General features: G+C 40.1%; 2 protein-coding genes and 1 long non-coding RNA gene across 3 annotated transcripts in view; 2 read left to right on the top strand and 1 right to left on the bottom strand.

The window, feature by feature from the left end:
- Nucleotides 1-3,380: 3,380 nt before the first annotated feature.
- Nucleotides 3,381-9,051, bottom strand: LOC117816655. The gene is made up of 2 exons (XR_004631986.1): nt 8,068-9,051; nt 3,381-4,161 (listed from the first exon to the last, which is right to left on the bottom strand). It is a non-coding gene; the product is annotated as an uncharacterized LOC117816655 (long non-coding RNA).
- dusp5 (dual specificity phosphatase 5) lies at nt 3,765-8,859 on the top strand. Its single transcript, XM_034689022.1, has 4 exons — nt 3,765-4,243; nt 5,064-5,203; nt 5,830-6,049; nt 8,111-8,859. Exons 1-4 carry the CDS (start codon nt 3,880-3,882, stop codon nt 8,518-8,520), a joined length of 1,134 nt encoding a protein of 377 aa, XP_034544913.1. The 5' UTR covers nt 3,765-3,879; the 3' UTR covers nt 8,521-8,859.
- Nucleotides 9,052-10,546: 1,495 nt separating the features above from the next.
- smc3 (structural maintenance of chromosomes 3) overlaps nt 10,547-14,714 on the top strand; it is a 32,527-nt gene continuing 28,359 nt past the window's right edge. Inside the window, exons 1-3 of the mRNA XM_034687040.1 lie at nt 10,547-10,732; nt 12,406-12,481; nt 14,654-14,692. Of these exons, the coding sequence (XP_034542931.1) occupies nt 10,718-10,732; nt 12,406-12,481; nt 14,654-14,692 (130 nt within the window). The 5' untranslated portion in view covers nt 10,547-10,717. The remainder of the gene's footprint in view (nt 10,733-12,405; nt 12,482-14,653; nt 14,693-14,714) is intronic.

The raw sequence follows: 14,714 nt of genomic DNA on the forward strand, positions 1-14,714 counted from the left end.
CTAGGAGGCTCAAACCCCGCCTCTTTACCTCACACTTTGACTTGTTGAGTTCCGTATTTCCAATATGGCTGCCTCTGACGATTGGCTTCAAAACAGCGCTCAGGAACAGATGGGGGGGCGTCACGGATACTATTTCCATTAGTATGGTTTATATATAGCCAGGCGAGCTGTTACCCCCTTTTCTTGTCCTCCTAAGTTTCATTATTATCCTTAACTTAAATTCAAGGCTGTAAGCATCTGAAGGGAATATGTTGCTTTGCTAAATTGCATGCAATTTTGTCCTTTTTGGCACGCCGTAGTCAAGCCACCACAGTGGAAAATACAGACCTCATTGCGCTTTTCAAAAACTCCCAGGTAGCTAAGTTGCACATTGAGTCAGACTGAATTAAAATATCACCAAAGTACTTTGAGTTTGAGCTTCCACATATGAGCTAAGCATGCAGGTGCAACCAGTCAGACTAATGTCAGCGAGCCGAGCATCATATACGTAAGCTGGCAGTTTTATTTCCGAACTGTCATTGACCTTTAGATGAACCACTTTAAAGCTGTCTCCTACCTTTTGAGTCATGGTTTCAGATCACAATGAAGCAACAGTGTAGTATTTATTTGAATATTAAATCTAAAAGTCAAGATGTAAAGTACGTTTCGCTTCATTCATTTGATTCCCAAATCAAGACACTGATAAGAAAAGCTTTACTTTGTTATTATGGACTTAAGAACCGGCTTCGAATGCAAAATACTGGAAGTTTTAACATGGGGTTCAAATTGCAACTCTTGTTTTAACTCAAAACAAACTGTTCTAATTGTAGAACAGGTACAATCAAAGATAGGTGCGTCCAGGAATTGATCGGTTGAATGATTTGACCTAGAAAACTGCTTTTTGTTGCCGTCCATTTCCCAGTTTCAGCTGAATTATGAGCTCAAGGTACATGAATGAATCCAAACTGGCACAAACAAAAACCCAAACACAGTCCATGCAGTGTGAGGTTTAACTCTGTTAATTCATCGGAGGGATTAGGCTTATGTGCTGGAGGATATGAGGCAGGTTCCGCGGGCTATACATGGGACAGAGCGGAAGTCAGAGGTGGCTTTGGTCAAGCTACTTGTTGTTGTTCAGCCTCAGAGCTCTCTCTGAAATTCTTGACATTACTTGGATAGGAGATTATTCATAAGTAACTTCAGCTTAAAAATCAACAACAGTAGATGTGGTACTCATTAAGAAGAGAATAAGATATCAAATCAGTCACTTTAATTCTCTGATATTCTAAATGTTTTTTTAATCTAATAAGGAGACAAAATTGCCAAGCATTCTCTAGTTAACGTTGTCCTAAATTGAAGAGTTTACTGCTTTTGTTTCTCTTTTAAAACCATTAAAGTTTGTAGTCCAATAAAATAAACCCATCTTCATATCCCAATTATTCAGGAAGTAGACAGGCTGTGTCCTTTTGGACTACTTTGTGGATTCATGACGACTGTATGTGGGTTGAATTTTGATAAACACGTACAAGTTTAAATCGCCTTAAGGTTTAAAGTTACGATAATCAAGGGCATGGACACATGGAAGGACAGGTGAGTCCAGGTAGCTGTCCTGCTAAATGTCTCCTCGACTGATTCGCTCACCTAACGTTACCTGGTCGTGTCAGTGACGCTGCTGCTTTTGAAGAATTTGCTTGTATTGGACATACACGACCTCTCCAGGAAGTCCATGTTAAAGCCTTTTTGGTGGATGAAGTGTTAATATTTTAGAATAACAAGCAAGTAGTGTTGTCTGAACTCACCTTACCTGGCTTGTTAGCGTTTTCAGTGTTTCCCATCTTCTTTTGCAGACGACCTTTGAAATGGAGTCGTAGCTGTGGTTTGCTTTTTCACCAGAGATGTGGACAAGCTCCCCATGACCCACAAGTACCTCTTAGCTTTTTCAGTCTAATAAACAAAACACAAGTGAGGTCAGACACCAAACAGAACCCTGAGATCTCACTCTGTAGGAAACATAGATCTGACTGTCTAATTGGCCAGCTAAGGACTTAAATGTACAGTGAGTGAGATTTAGCTGCATTTAGCTTAACAGACTGGGCAGAAGTGGAACATTATATAAATACGTTTTTACATTAGTGCACGATCACCTAAATATATATATTTTTGTTTTGTTTGTGAATTCAGCATGAGCCCTCCATGAAGGCCGCCATCTTGCATCACCATGTTTCTTCAGTGGCACAGAACAAACAAACTGGTATCTTACAGTATGTGTTTTTGTAATTAGCGAGTTGCCATGTTAAATTCACTGATGGGAAGAGAAAGAAGAGAATTGTTGTGTGCAAAATAATTTGTACTTACAGATATTCTTCATGGTAAAAACTTGAGGAATAGAGGATCATATTTATCCCGAATCACAGGAGCTTAATGTCCTTACAGGCCACTGTCGTTTTACTGACAGGAGTGGGCAGGGGAGCATTTCAATCTAGAATCTGACTGCTTTTTATTGCTAAATATTCAGATGTCTACACACTGTACCTTTAACTTTAAACATGGTCTGTTTGTTCAAAACGCTGCTGCCAGAGTTTTAACACTGAAAGAGAAATCAGATCACATCACCCCTCTTTTAAAAACTCAGCACTGACTCCCTGTTTCTTTTAGAATTGATTTTATAGTCCTTTAACTTGTTTTTAAAGCTCTTAACAGCCTTGCTCCTCCATACATCACTGATCTCCTGTCTTTTTATGTTCCAACTCTATCACTTAGGTTCTCCATTCTTCCTTTTTAAATGTTCCTCATGTGTCTCACACACAGAGAGAGAGCTTTCTGTTTATATGCCCCTAAGCTGTGGAACTCTCTGCCTCTGGACATCGAAACAGCAAGCTCTCTGAGTGTTTTTAAAATTAAACTTAAGACTTACCTTTTTAATCTAGCTTTTAATTTGGAGTCATTTATTTTTAGCCCTGAAATGTATTATTATTATTCTAATCATTGCTTTAACATTTATTTATGTTATTTAATTATTTATTTATCCATGTATTTCTTATATTCATCTGATCTTGTTAACTCTACCTTATTTTTAGCTTCTCTTTCCACTCTTACTTATGTTATTACTTCTGTTGATTTTATTTTATTTTATCTTTAAGTATTTTATTTATAATAATGCCTTTTTTAATTTTAACATTGCTGTTGTATTCTGTCTCTCTGTTATTCTGTGAAGCACTTTGGGCTGCATGTTTATATATATATGATAGATGCTATACAAATAAAGTTGAGTTTGACTGTATAGCTCGTAAAATAAGTGCCACCTTAGCAGCATTGTCTCATCAGATTATGGTACATTTATGGCTCCAAAAAACCAAGATGGTGACGACCATAATGCCAAATTGAAGGCTTCAAAACACCAGTCTAGTCATGTCCATTTATTTTATACAGACATATTATTATTCCGACATTACTAAATGTTGTTATTAAAAAGATTATAGTTTTGTTGGGATAAATCAAAATCAATGCCTCTGATGACTCATCATAATCAATAGACTTTGCTTCTCCCTGATCAAATCGACCTGGTTTAAAGTCCACACATATTCATCCTGCTGTAACGTGACACACACAGTGAGTAATTCTTGAATCAAACACTGCAGCACTGGAGCTTCTTATTTACCAGAGCCGAGGGTGGAGTCTCAACTCAGTCACAGAAGTGGGAGGGTGTTCTTGCGACGTTTACACATCGCCGGTGTCCATATATGGTCCGTGACGTCATGCGCCGGAGGTTCCATTCACATAAAACTCATCAGCCGGAATCCCCTTGGAGGACATGTAGACACAGACGCGTGCGGGACCCCTTCATTCAGGAGTTATCCTTCAATTCTTCAGGCAATAATCAAAAACTACAGGACTGTCACCATGAAAGTTTCCAGCATCGACTGCCGGCGTCTGAGGAAGATCATCAGAAAGGAGAGTGGGAGCTGCCTTATTGTGGATTGTCGACCTTACTTCTCATTCACGAACTCAAACATCAGAGGCTCTGTCAATGTGAACCTCAACTCAGTGGTGGTCCGGAGGTCCCGAGGAGGGCCGGTGCCTCTGCAGTTTGTCATCCCGGATGAGAGATCCCTGTTACGGCTCCGGGAGGGAAGCATATCGGCCATCGTGGCTCTGGATGACCGGACGTCCCATTGGCAAAAGCTGAAGAAGGACAGTGTAGCACAAATAGTAATAAACACCCTCTCACATCTAACGAGCGGGGCGAACATCTGTTTCCTTAAAGGTGAGATCTTTGTGATATTAACCTGTTTTAATGCAGAAGGTCAAAGTAAAGATAGTGCGCGTCAGTGTGCCTGATGGACCAGAAATAGACCGTCTAGTCTTGAAAACTGGCATTAACTTAGACTATCTGTTTCACATTTATCAACAACTCTTTATTTAACCTTTAATAACACATTCCTGGTGTGGGATCAAACTTCAGCTGCGTCTTTGTCTCGTGCGTAATTTCACAATATGGGCTATTTTACGGGAAGTGTTGTTCTCCTTGGCCCCAATTTCAGAGTACTGAAAAAAAATGTTCTTAACATTTTATTAATAGCCTTTTAAATGAATCCGGATGAAGAATTTAGACCAAGTCTTCCTCAAAAGCTTCCCAAATTGGTTCTCACTTCTTGAGGAGATAAATGTCCTTTGTGCGTCAACGGAGCAGATGAGTCAGTGTTCAGGCGCACATATTAGTGTTGCAATGATTTTTATTGATAAAACAAAAACAGGGAAATGGATTCCCCTCGGACTGATTCTGTAAACTAATGAATACACCAGGGTTGTGATGTGTTAAAACGAATCCATTTCCGTCTGTCACCTCAGCGTCCTCAGGATGTAGCCCTAAAGGGATTACCGGTCCTTCATGCGCCAGCTCCTGTAATTAATTACAGGCTCATAATCAGGTTATAAAGGTCATAATCCTGAGTTAAGACTGTTTCATAAACGAGGCGATTTCTCAAGAAAATTGTCGTGCGTGTCAGGGGGGAAGAGGGAGAAATATTCTAAGCTTATTCATGTGTTCATGCCTCCCCCTCCCCTTCTCTCTCTCTCTCTCTCAGGAGGATACGAGAACTTCCACTCTCAATACCCTGAACTTTGTACTGAGGAGAAAACCATCGACCAGAGCGGAACTGAAACTGAGAAACGAGTCAGCAGTCACAGCGAGAAGCTTTGTCACCCCAAACCAGATTATGATCAGGTATGGAAACACCCTTCTCAAAGCATCACTTCCCTCTCTCACACACACACAGGGCCCTCAGGGGTTTTATTTTTAACCTTATCCTTAAACAGGGAAGAAGAAAACACACCCCAAGCCTTTGAGATTTATATTTGGCATCAAAACATTTTCTCATCATTCATATGATATTCTCTGACCTTCACCGCCCCTCAGTCCTTTCATATGTGGTTAAAACAGGCAGAGTGACACCCAGCTGACATCAGGACCCCTCATAGACTAAACACTTTGATCTCTGACCTTACTTCACGGCAAAAACCCAAAGCACGAGGCTGGTTCAAGTCTTAAACAACCCTCAATTGTGTCTTTGTGGAAATGTTATGGCTAAAATGACACAAAGCTTTATAAAATACAGGGAATCCGTTCCTCCAGCTGCATCTGTCAAGGTTTTCTCTGTGAATGAACATAATGTTCAGCCTGAAGCCCTTTGGTCTGACAGGTGTTGGATGTTGAGGCTTAAGAGGGTTGAAATGCATCAAAGCATGGAGTCCATTTTGTTTTTTATCCATTCACACGGCTGTGAAATCAAACTGTGTGTTTCAGTCTGTATCGTGATTAACCTTGCTTCTCTTTTTCTCTCTCCCTCTCAGGGTAAACCCGTCGAGATCCTGCCTTTCCTCTACCTCGGTAGTGCCTACCATGCCTCCAGACAGGACTATCTCAGCGACCTTCACATCACGGCCTTGCTCAACGTGTCTCGCAGAGACATGCGGCCGGCAAAGGGCCACTTTGAGTACAAGTGGATCCCAGTGGAGGACAGCCACATGGCTGACATCAGCTCCCACTTCCAGGAGGCAATAGATTTTATTGGTGAGTCAAAAAGGAAACTTTACTTATGGTTGACAGGGTTTGTTTCTAATCCTGCATTTTAAAATGTCACAGTAGGATTTACTTGTTATTTAGAGAGGAGCCAACTCATGCCAACTAGGAAGGGAAATCATGTTTGTCCCAATCAAGCCAGAGTCTTTTCCTGAGAGGGCATCATCTTCAGTGTCTGTATATATCTGGTGCAACATCATCCCAAGCTTCTTAAATTGACCCAAGCTGAGGTAGCAGGTTATCTATCAATAGATTGGTTTATTTTTACGGCTTCAAAATAAGCCCCTTATTCACTGCCTCTCACCGGCTACCATTCATAAATAGAGGGCTAAAGAAACCTCACAGTAATCAGTTTAACTTGATCGCCTGCTTTAAATCCCCTACAAACATATCCAGTCAGTCTGCTTTCATTCAGGATTTGCTCACTTCCCCCGTTCCCTTCCGACCTCGCTCCATCCCTCCTCCTCGTCCCCCACAACATCTTAACTTGAAAAAGACGCTCCCATGCCGTCATCGGCTCCCAGGCCTAATCTCTGTGGCTTACTGTGCCGGGTGTGGCCAGTCAGTGTGACAACTGGGTGAGCTGTCCGTGTTTAGCAATGGCCGGGGGCGGAGGAAAAAGAGGAGGATGATGGGGGCTGACTGACAAATTCAAAAACACTCAATCATAGCTGTTTAAGGCCGAGGATGAAAGAGAGACATAATGTTGTTGGTAGCTGGCAGGTGAGAATCATTGAGGTCAGCGGGTGAGTGGATGAAACACAGAGGAGCGTGTGGGAGAGGAGAGAGGTGCAGGATAACAGCAGCAGCAGCAGAAGATGTACACAATGTGCTGGTGGCTATTTTTAGCCAGGCATAACCAAGGACAAAGCTCACCCACCAGCAGCCGGCCTGACCGGTGTGTGGTGGCTTTTTTGTTGGTACTGTAAACAGTTTAGGGATGCAGCCTACTTTTTAAGGGGGTCTTTGTATAAGCCTGTTTAATATTACATAAGGCCAGAAACTGTTCCAGGGGGCAGGTTTAGCCTACATCTAATGAAGGCCTAAATTTCAACCACCATGCCAAGTGATTAGAAATATGGGGCACATAAATCCTCTGAGCTGCAGCTGGTCCCCCAACAAAAATCAATCCCCAATCAGTTAGCATCCTGAACCCGGTGAGTGATGTCCGCCAGGGGAGGAGATGATAAATATTATTGACTTCCTTGATGAAAACAGCTGCCGAAACGTGTCATGGTATCCCCAGCCAATGAGGGCGCATCACCAGAGGATGGTCATTAAAACACCCACTGCTGCTGTCACTCCTTCCTCCTTTTTTGCCCCTCTTCTCTCTCTTGTGCATCCTTCACTCCAGATGGGGAGTCCATGAATCATTTATGCCCTTTATGGTTGATCAGAGCTGTCAGAAATCAACCTCCTGCACCGACTGTCGTGCCCGAGTGGCTTTCAGTTATTAGCAGAAACAAAGACATATGTGAAGGTGGTGAGAAGAAGCTTTAAGTCAAACTTAAAGGTAACAGAATTTTTAAGTTCAGCAAAATGTCTCATGAGCGACGCATATACAGATAACAGAAGTAGATTTTGTGTAGGCATGAGAAAATACAGATAAGTGTGTAGGAGTGCTCTGAATTAGAACACACATCTCTGTGCCACAGTGAACTGTGCAGCAGCACCCACTGCAGCGTAGGAGAAATCAAGTCTTGAGTACAGCTGCACTTGATGACTCAGACAAGCTTCACAAGTCTGTGTGCACACTGAAACTGGTACAGAAAGTGTGTACATTTCTGTGTCCCTGCAAACGCAGTGTGCTGCAGAGGTTGATGTTCCTGTTTGTCCACAATAATCTGCTACTGCTGCTGCTGTGTTTGAGTGTGAGGGAGACAGAAACTATAGCAGAGCTGTTTGCATAGATAAGTGAGTGGGAGTGAGATGTAGGCAATGATTAGACTGTTAAAAGGTGATTTTTCATATATCATGTCCTGTTTTATAACAATGTGCTTAAAACTCACCACAGATGATTAATGTCTGCTTGTCCCCTTCTTGTCCTTCCAGATCAAGTGAAACAATCAGGTGGAAAGGTCCTGGTCCACTGCGAGGCAGGCATCTCACGCTCACCCACCATCTGCATGGCCTACATCATGAAGACGCAGCAGCTGCGGCTAGATGCGACCTTTGACATCATAAAGCAGCGCAGAGCAGTCATCTCACCCAACTTCAGTTTCATGGGTCAGCTGCTGCAGTTTGAGTCAGAGGTCCTGTCCATGGCCCCCGCTCACGCCACCACACCTGAACCGTCCACACCCTGCTGCGCCCCAGAGTCCGCCTCTTTTTTTGCCAATGACTTCTCCGCCACCTTCAGCACCAAAAACTATGAGCCACCTGTGTTCACCCTCCCTACCTCTTGCCTGCAGTCCCCGGTCCACCACCAGTTCAACCTGAGCCCAATAACTGCACTGCCTTAAAATGAACTGACTGCTTGTAGTCTTACTTGAAAAGAATAACATAAATAAAAGCTCTCTGTTTGCCTGTTGTTGAAACCAGCAGAGCAGAAAGACTGGCAGACAGACATGCTGTTTCCTGTCTTCTAAACTTCTGTGATAAAAACAGCACAGCACAGCACATTGGTAAACTGCAATATACATGCCTTAGGTTGATATTGTGATTTTTTGCCTATTCACAAATACAGTCAGGCATTCAAACCTAATTTATTTGAAAAGTACAGTATGTCAGATTTTTTCAATAATGTGGATGTTGTGTTTAATAAATGTTTTCACCACAAAAATAAAGTGGCTGCCATGTGATCATTGTTGCATTTTGGTTGTAGTTGTTGTTCATAAGCCTAATGTGATTTCAAGTGGACAAGTACTGCATGCGAATCAGCAAGACAGAGGAATCATCATAAGCTACTTTTAGATCTTGAATTTACGGATTAGTCTGACAGGGACAGGATATACTCAAGCAGCAGGAGGGACAACAGTGACACCTGCAGTGACTGAGTTGGCCTTTCTATAAAGACTTAGTCAAAAGTATTGCATACAACTAGCTTTCTTGAGATGGCTGTTTAGAGTTCATAAAGTTAGTGCAACCCACTTAAGCATGCTGTTAAATAAAACGACTATGCTGCATTCAAAATATAAGTTGTAGGCTACAAAATTAAGCCAAATTCCTATGAGAAAAATAATGAATCTGTGTTGTCTAGCTGAGAATACAGCTCACAGTGTATATTACAGAATTTCGTGAGGTAGAATAGAATAGAATAGAATAGAATAGAATAGAATGTACTTTACTAATCCCTGAAGGGAAGTTCAGGTGTCTGGCAGATAAAATTATCACATAAAACAAGTAGTGCAGGTGTCTGTCAGCTCATCTCCGATTGGCTAGAGAGTTCTGAAGCCTAATGGCAGCAGGGATTAATGATTTTCTATATCTCTCAGTCCTGCAGCGCAGAGAGATGAGCCATCCACTGCCGCTGTTTCTCTGGTCCACAAAGAAGTTGTGAAGTGGATGATCTATTTAATTTAGAATGGCCTCTAGCTTCTTCTGTGTGCATTTCTCCACCACAGACCCCAGTGAGTCCAACTTGGTTCCAATCACAGTGCCAGTATATTTCAGAATTCCGTAAGGTATTTAAAAAAAAATTACAATAAATATAAATTTAAATATACATATTACGGAAGCAGAATAAGGGGCCACTGAAAAAAAACGTGGAGAAAAAAGAAGCTAGAATTCTGAGATTAAAGTCATTAATCAGTGGAAACAGTGATTCTTTTAAAAGAATTTCACTTTGAAAATATCCAAAATCATCAATAATATGCTTCATTTCCAATGGCTTTTATTTTGAAATTCCAAATCAGGTGTTGCTGTAATTGGCAGTAACACATTTGGAGGTTTTCTCCTTTCAGTCTGTATCAAAACATATGAGTGAAACCTGAGATTAATTCTAATGCCAAATATATGTTTACCAGGCACATTTTTATTTTTCAGACGGCTTTTATTTTGAAAGTCCACCAGAATTCTAACTTTAATATGAAAATTCTGACTATAATATCAGAATTCTGACTTGAATTTCTCAGAATAATAATAATAAATAATACTTTTGATCTTAATGTATTTATATTTTTCAGTGGCCATAATCCTCCTATAAATATGTATAAAAATATACATTTAAATATAAAAGTCGTCATGGGTTCAATAGATTTCTGCTTCACACACCAAGACGCATGCACTGTTATCAACCCTTTTCGGTCTTTGGCGCCTAGAAAGAGGGCCGTCGGACTGTACCAACTGTGTAAATAGGGACGTAAATAAAGAGTAAACGGGTCAAAAGATATATTTACGCATAAACACATGAGATAAAAGATGCTATAGACTCTAGATATACTATCTTATTTTGTGTTGTTTTCATATTCCAGCTGCTTTAGTCACTTTCAAACAGAATTGTGTTTCTGTGTTTTGTAAACCCCTGTTTTCACATAATGGTATGATTCAATGTATCCCGCCCCCGCCGCCATCTTCCATGTTTTCCTCCTGTACCAAATAGAGTAATTCCAATATTGAATGCATCATTTTCTAACACTTTAATACATTAAATCACTGGCTTCTCCAGCTGAGTGGAGGGAGGGAGCTCACCTGAAGTTTCTGCGACCTGTTTAGCCCACCATGTACATCAAACAGGTAAGCGAGCGGCTCCAGGACTGTTCATGCCGCCGAGCATCAATGGCCTGACGTTTGCACCGCTCTCCTAACGTTACTATACTGAGAGATGTGTTCTTAATATCATTACTTTCTCACGATGTAATTCAAATTAGACATCATAGCTAATCAAAAATCACTTATAAGGGTTTAAATAGTCACCATGTGACTCATAGTGACGGCTAACTGTAATAGTATGAAAGCTCATCCTCCTCCTCAGGAAGCTAAGCTAATGCTACAATGCTAACGCTAGCTTTGTCCTTTGGTAGATTTTACACACGTTGCAAAAGTTTCATCAAATGAAAAGGCGAGATTTATATTATGTGCCGTCTCTACCCTTTTTAAAACGTGTTAGCACGATCATAATGAATGAAACCGCTCCATGAAGCAGCCGGTGTGAAAGGCCTGTTAGCATCAGTGCTCGGCTTCTTATACAGTAGATGCTGCGGTAAGCTAGCAGGTATTCAGTTTTAACCAACTTTATTATACAGGGCATTGAGGAGTGATACATGTGCATGTAAAATAGTCCCTGTCTTGTTATTAAAGCAGCTTTAAAATACATACACAAAGTACAAAATGCGGTTATTTTGTTCTCTAGGGAGGAAGTTATAATAATAACATTAACCCTCCTGTTACCCTCAAATTTCTTAACATCTTTTATCCTTGGGGTCAATTTGACCCCAGCAATTTAAACCTCCAGAAACTGATTGTTACCCAGGCTTATGTGTCAAGTACTTTATGTTTCTTTGTTGACTACCTAAATAGCCATTAAATAAAATATGTTTCAAGCAGAAACACAATTTAAAGCATCTAGAACAGGAGCGTCAAACTCATTTCAGTTCAGGGGCTACATACAGCCTAAGTTGATCTGAAGTGGACCGGACCAGTAAAATCAGAACATAATAACAACAACTCTAAATGTCTCCCTTTGTTTTAGTGCAAAAATGTTCACATTTAATGAACTATCTTTGAACAAATACAGCTGTTGTATTTTTTGCCATGATGAGTCTCACAGTGGGCAGAATATTTTACTCTTTAAGGACTGAAACCTGCTGTGAACACACCAAACACACAGGTTACCCATTCACCTGACACAGAGTGTGTAATGTTAACAGCAAAAGAACAGATTATAATAATGAAATAGCAGTTACTTTTATTGAAAAAATGCAGTTAATGTCTTCTCTGTAATTTTTCCACTTTGCAAAGTCGTTCAGCGGGCCGGATTGGAACCTCTGGTGGGCTGGTATTGGCCGCATGTTTGACTCCCTTTTTTGAAGGACTTTATTTGTACAACAGTGGTGGCTGGACAGATTATACAGTTTGACAGTGACCTCAATATCATCAAAAACAACCAAAACAAACGTGTGTAAAATGTTGATAGTTCTTATGTTAAAATACAGCTAAAACAGCTGGGGGTCAAATTGACCCCAAGGAACATCAATGCATACATTGTTTTTTTCTTTTACAGGAAATTGGAACGTTTCAATATTTTGATTTTACGTTTTCACAGTTGTCCCCAATAAATTAGGAAAAGTCATGAAATATGATGTTAGTCATTAGTTTAGAGATGTTAAACATTGAATGGGGTCCAAATGACCCCAAGGATAATAGGAGGGTAAATGTGTGTTCATGGTGGTCTCGGTGCTCTTGTGCAGGTCATCATCCAGGGGTTCCGGAGTTACAGGGACCAGACTGTGGTAGACCCTTTCAGTCCAAAGCACAATGTCATCGGTAAGTATCTTCTCCTGAAGGTGAAAGTAGCTTTGAAATGGTCACAGGTCATGTTGTTATTGTCATTGACTTTTCATGGCCAGTTTAATCAGTAGAAGAAATAACTCACAATTTCAACCGTCACCCATGACGTTCTTCTGTCTTAGGCATCTACATTCAACTTAAACCCTCAAAACCTTGTTGATTGGCTTAAGTCATTTCTCTAGAGTAGAAAGCAGTGTTTTGAAGTTGACTGGGAAAATTCAGGATTCAAGGTTTTTTATTGTCACACCAGCACAAGCTGTCGCGAGAGGTGGAGTGAAATTTTGTTTCTCAAGTCCTGTTTAAAAGCCACAATAACAAGACACTCACAAAGAAGTAAGCAAGAGCATTTACAGGGTTCCCACGCGTCCTGGAAAACCTGGAAAACAGTTGACCAGTTTTCCAGTACTGGAAAACACCTGGAAAATGGGAGAAAAAGTCAAATGTCCTGGAAAATTATTCCAACATGACTGCGTGCGACCTGACAAGGTTAAAAAAACACATCCCCATTCAACATTTGTGGCCATTTTTGTCATTCGGTTCTATTTAGGTCAATTTATGCACTGATCCTCTGATTATTATTAGTATTTATTTATTTCAGTAAGGCAGCTTCTAGAGTCCTTTGATGGCTCTTTTGTTTTTTACGTAGCTAATTTTATATTTTTTGAGAAAAGAGAAAGCTGAGATGAGAGTTGCCCATCATTAAAGTGCTGTACATCTGTGGTTGCATTGTTCTATTATTAATTTGCCATACTTTTTAAGCATGTAGGAGATGATTTCATGGATAGCCATAGACTGCACATCTTTCAATGTAGACTTCCACTGAGAGGAACATATAGACTATTTAGGAACTAAATTAGGAACTCAATTTAGACGGTCATACCAGCTTGATCACTGAAAATGTCCTTAAAATGTCCTGGAAAATGATCTCTGGAAAAGAGTGGGAAACCTTATTTAGACTGCAAGGAGCAGCATAAATAAACAATAATAAATAAATAAAAATATAGATACTGTGTGTGTTTTATTTATATATATATATACATATATATATATATATATATATATATATATATATATATATATATATATATATATATATATATATATATGAGGCATATAAAAAGACTGATTTATCCCTTTAAACAACAGAAAGATATTCCCCAGGGGTCGGTACCTGGCCTTCTTATTTTTAGTCCGATCATTAGTGACTTGCCTCCAACTTGCCCTGAGGCAGGTTCCCAGATTTATGCAGGTGATGCAGTCACAGAGTCACCAAACAAGGCCGCTGAGATCCGAACTGCATACCTCAGTGAAGTATATCAGCGGCTCAAACACAATTATCTTGTTCTGAACTTGGAGAAGTAGATTTTAGTTTAAATTATAGACTCTAAATAAAGAATGAAGAGAGAGCGGGTGAATGAGTTGACGTTCTTGGGAGTAGTTTTAGATCTACAGCTCAAATTTTATAAACCTGTCATTCAAATTTCAAAAACGTTTTATATTTTGAATTATTTAGGCCTTATATGCTAACTCAAGCAGCACATGTTTACACACATGCTGATTATCTCCCATCTCTCATATTGCGCTGTGGGCTCCAGTTCAGCCTTTACATTTAGAAATCAGTCATCATTATATAACTGGACGATGTTCTTTTAATGCCGTACCAGTGTTATGTTTATGTATTGATTTGTTTGTATAATGGGGTACTTATCAAAGGCGAGACTAAAAGGGTCAATGTGTTTGATGCAATAAACGAAACATCATACTGTATTATTTATTATTTAATAATGTATTCAGTTACAAAAGATGAACAGCCACATTCATCCACAAAAGACTGACCATAAAAGACGTGTGTCAGCCTTTGTGCTGGTGTCATATGTGTGATATGAATCCACAGAGATGGAAACTGAACACGTGTACCTTTTAATTTAGTTCGTTTTGTAAACACACAACTCAGCTTCAGTTATCATCTTTCAGTAGAGCCTCACTTTCTTCTCATCTCAACTTTTTATGCTCTTTTGAACTCTGAAAACAATTTGAATATGAGTGTAAGAGAAGCGCCTGAAAGATTCAGAAGTTTTCATAACAAAGGTAATTCTTCTTTCGGGTTGATATAAAACCATGCCTCTCTTGTGTTTCTTTCTCTTACAGTTGGCAGAAATGGGTCGGGGAAAAGTAACTTTTTCTACGGTAAGGGAGCCTCAATTAATGT

The sequence above is a fragment of the Notolabrus celidotus genome, chromosome 7, assembly GCF_009762535.1.
Source record: "Notolabrus celidotus isolate fNotCel1 chromosome 7, fNotCel1.pri, whole genome shotgun sequence".
Taxonomy (NCBI): Eukaryota; Metazoa; Chordata; class Actinopteri; order Labriformes; family Labridae; genus Notolabrus; species Notolabrus celidotus.

Excerpts from the sequence above, each read along its gene's own strand:
- dusp5 (XM_034689022.1), top strand. The coding sequence starts at position 3,880 with ATGAAAGTTTCCAGCATCGACTGCCGGCGTCTGAGGAAGATCATCAGA. Across the intron at positions 4,244-5,063 it reads GAACATCTGTTTCCTTAAAG|GAGGATACGAGAACTTCCAC; the intron begins GTGAGATCTTTG and ends TCTCTCTCTCAG. Across the intron at positions 6,050-8,110 it reads GGAGGCAATAGATTTTATTG|ATCAAGTGAAACAATCAGGT; the intron begins GTGAGTCAAAAA and ends TTGTCCTTCCAG.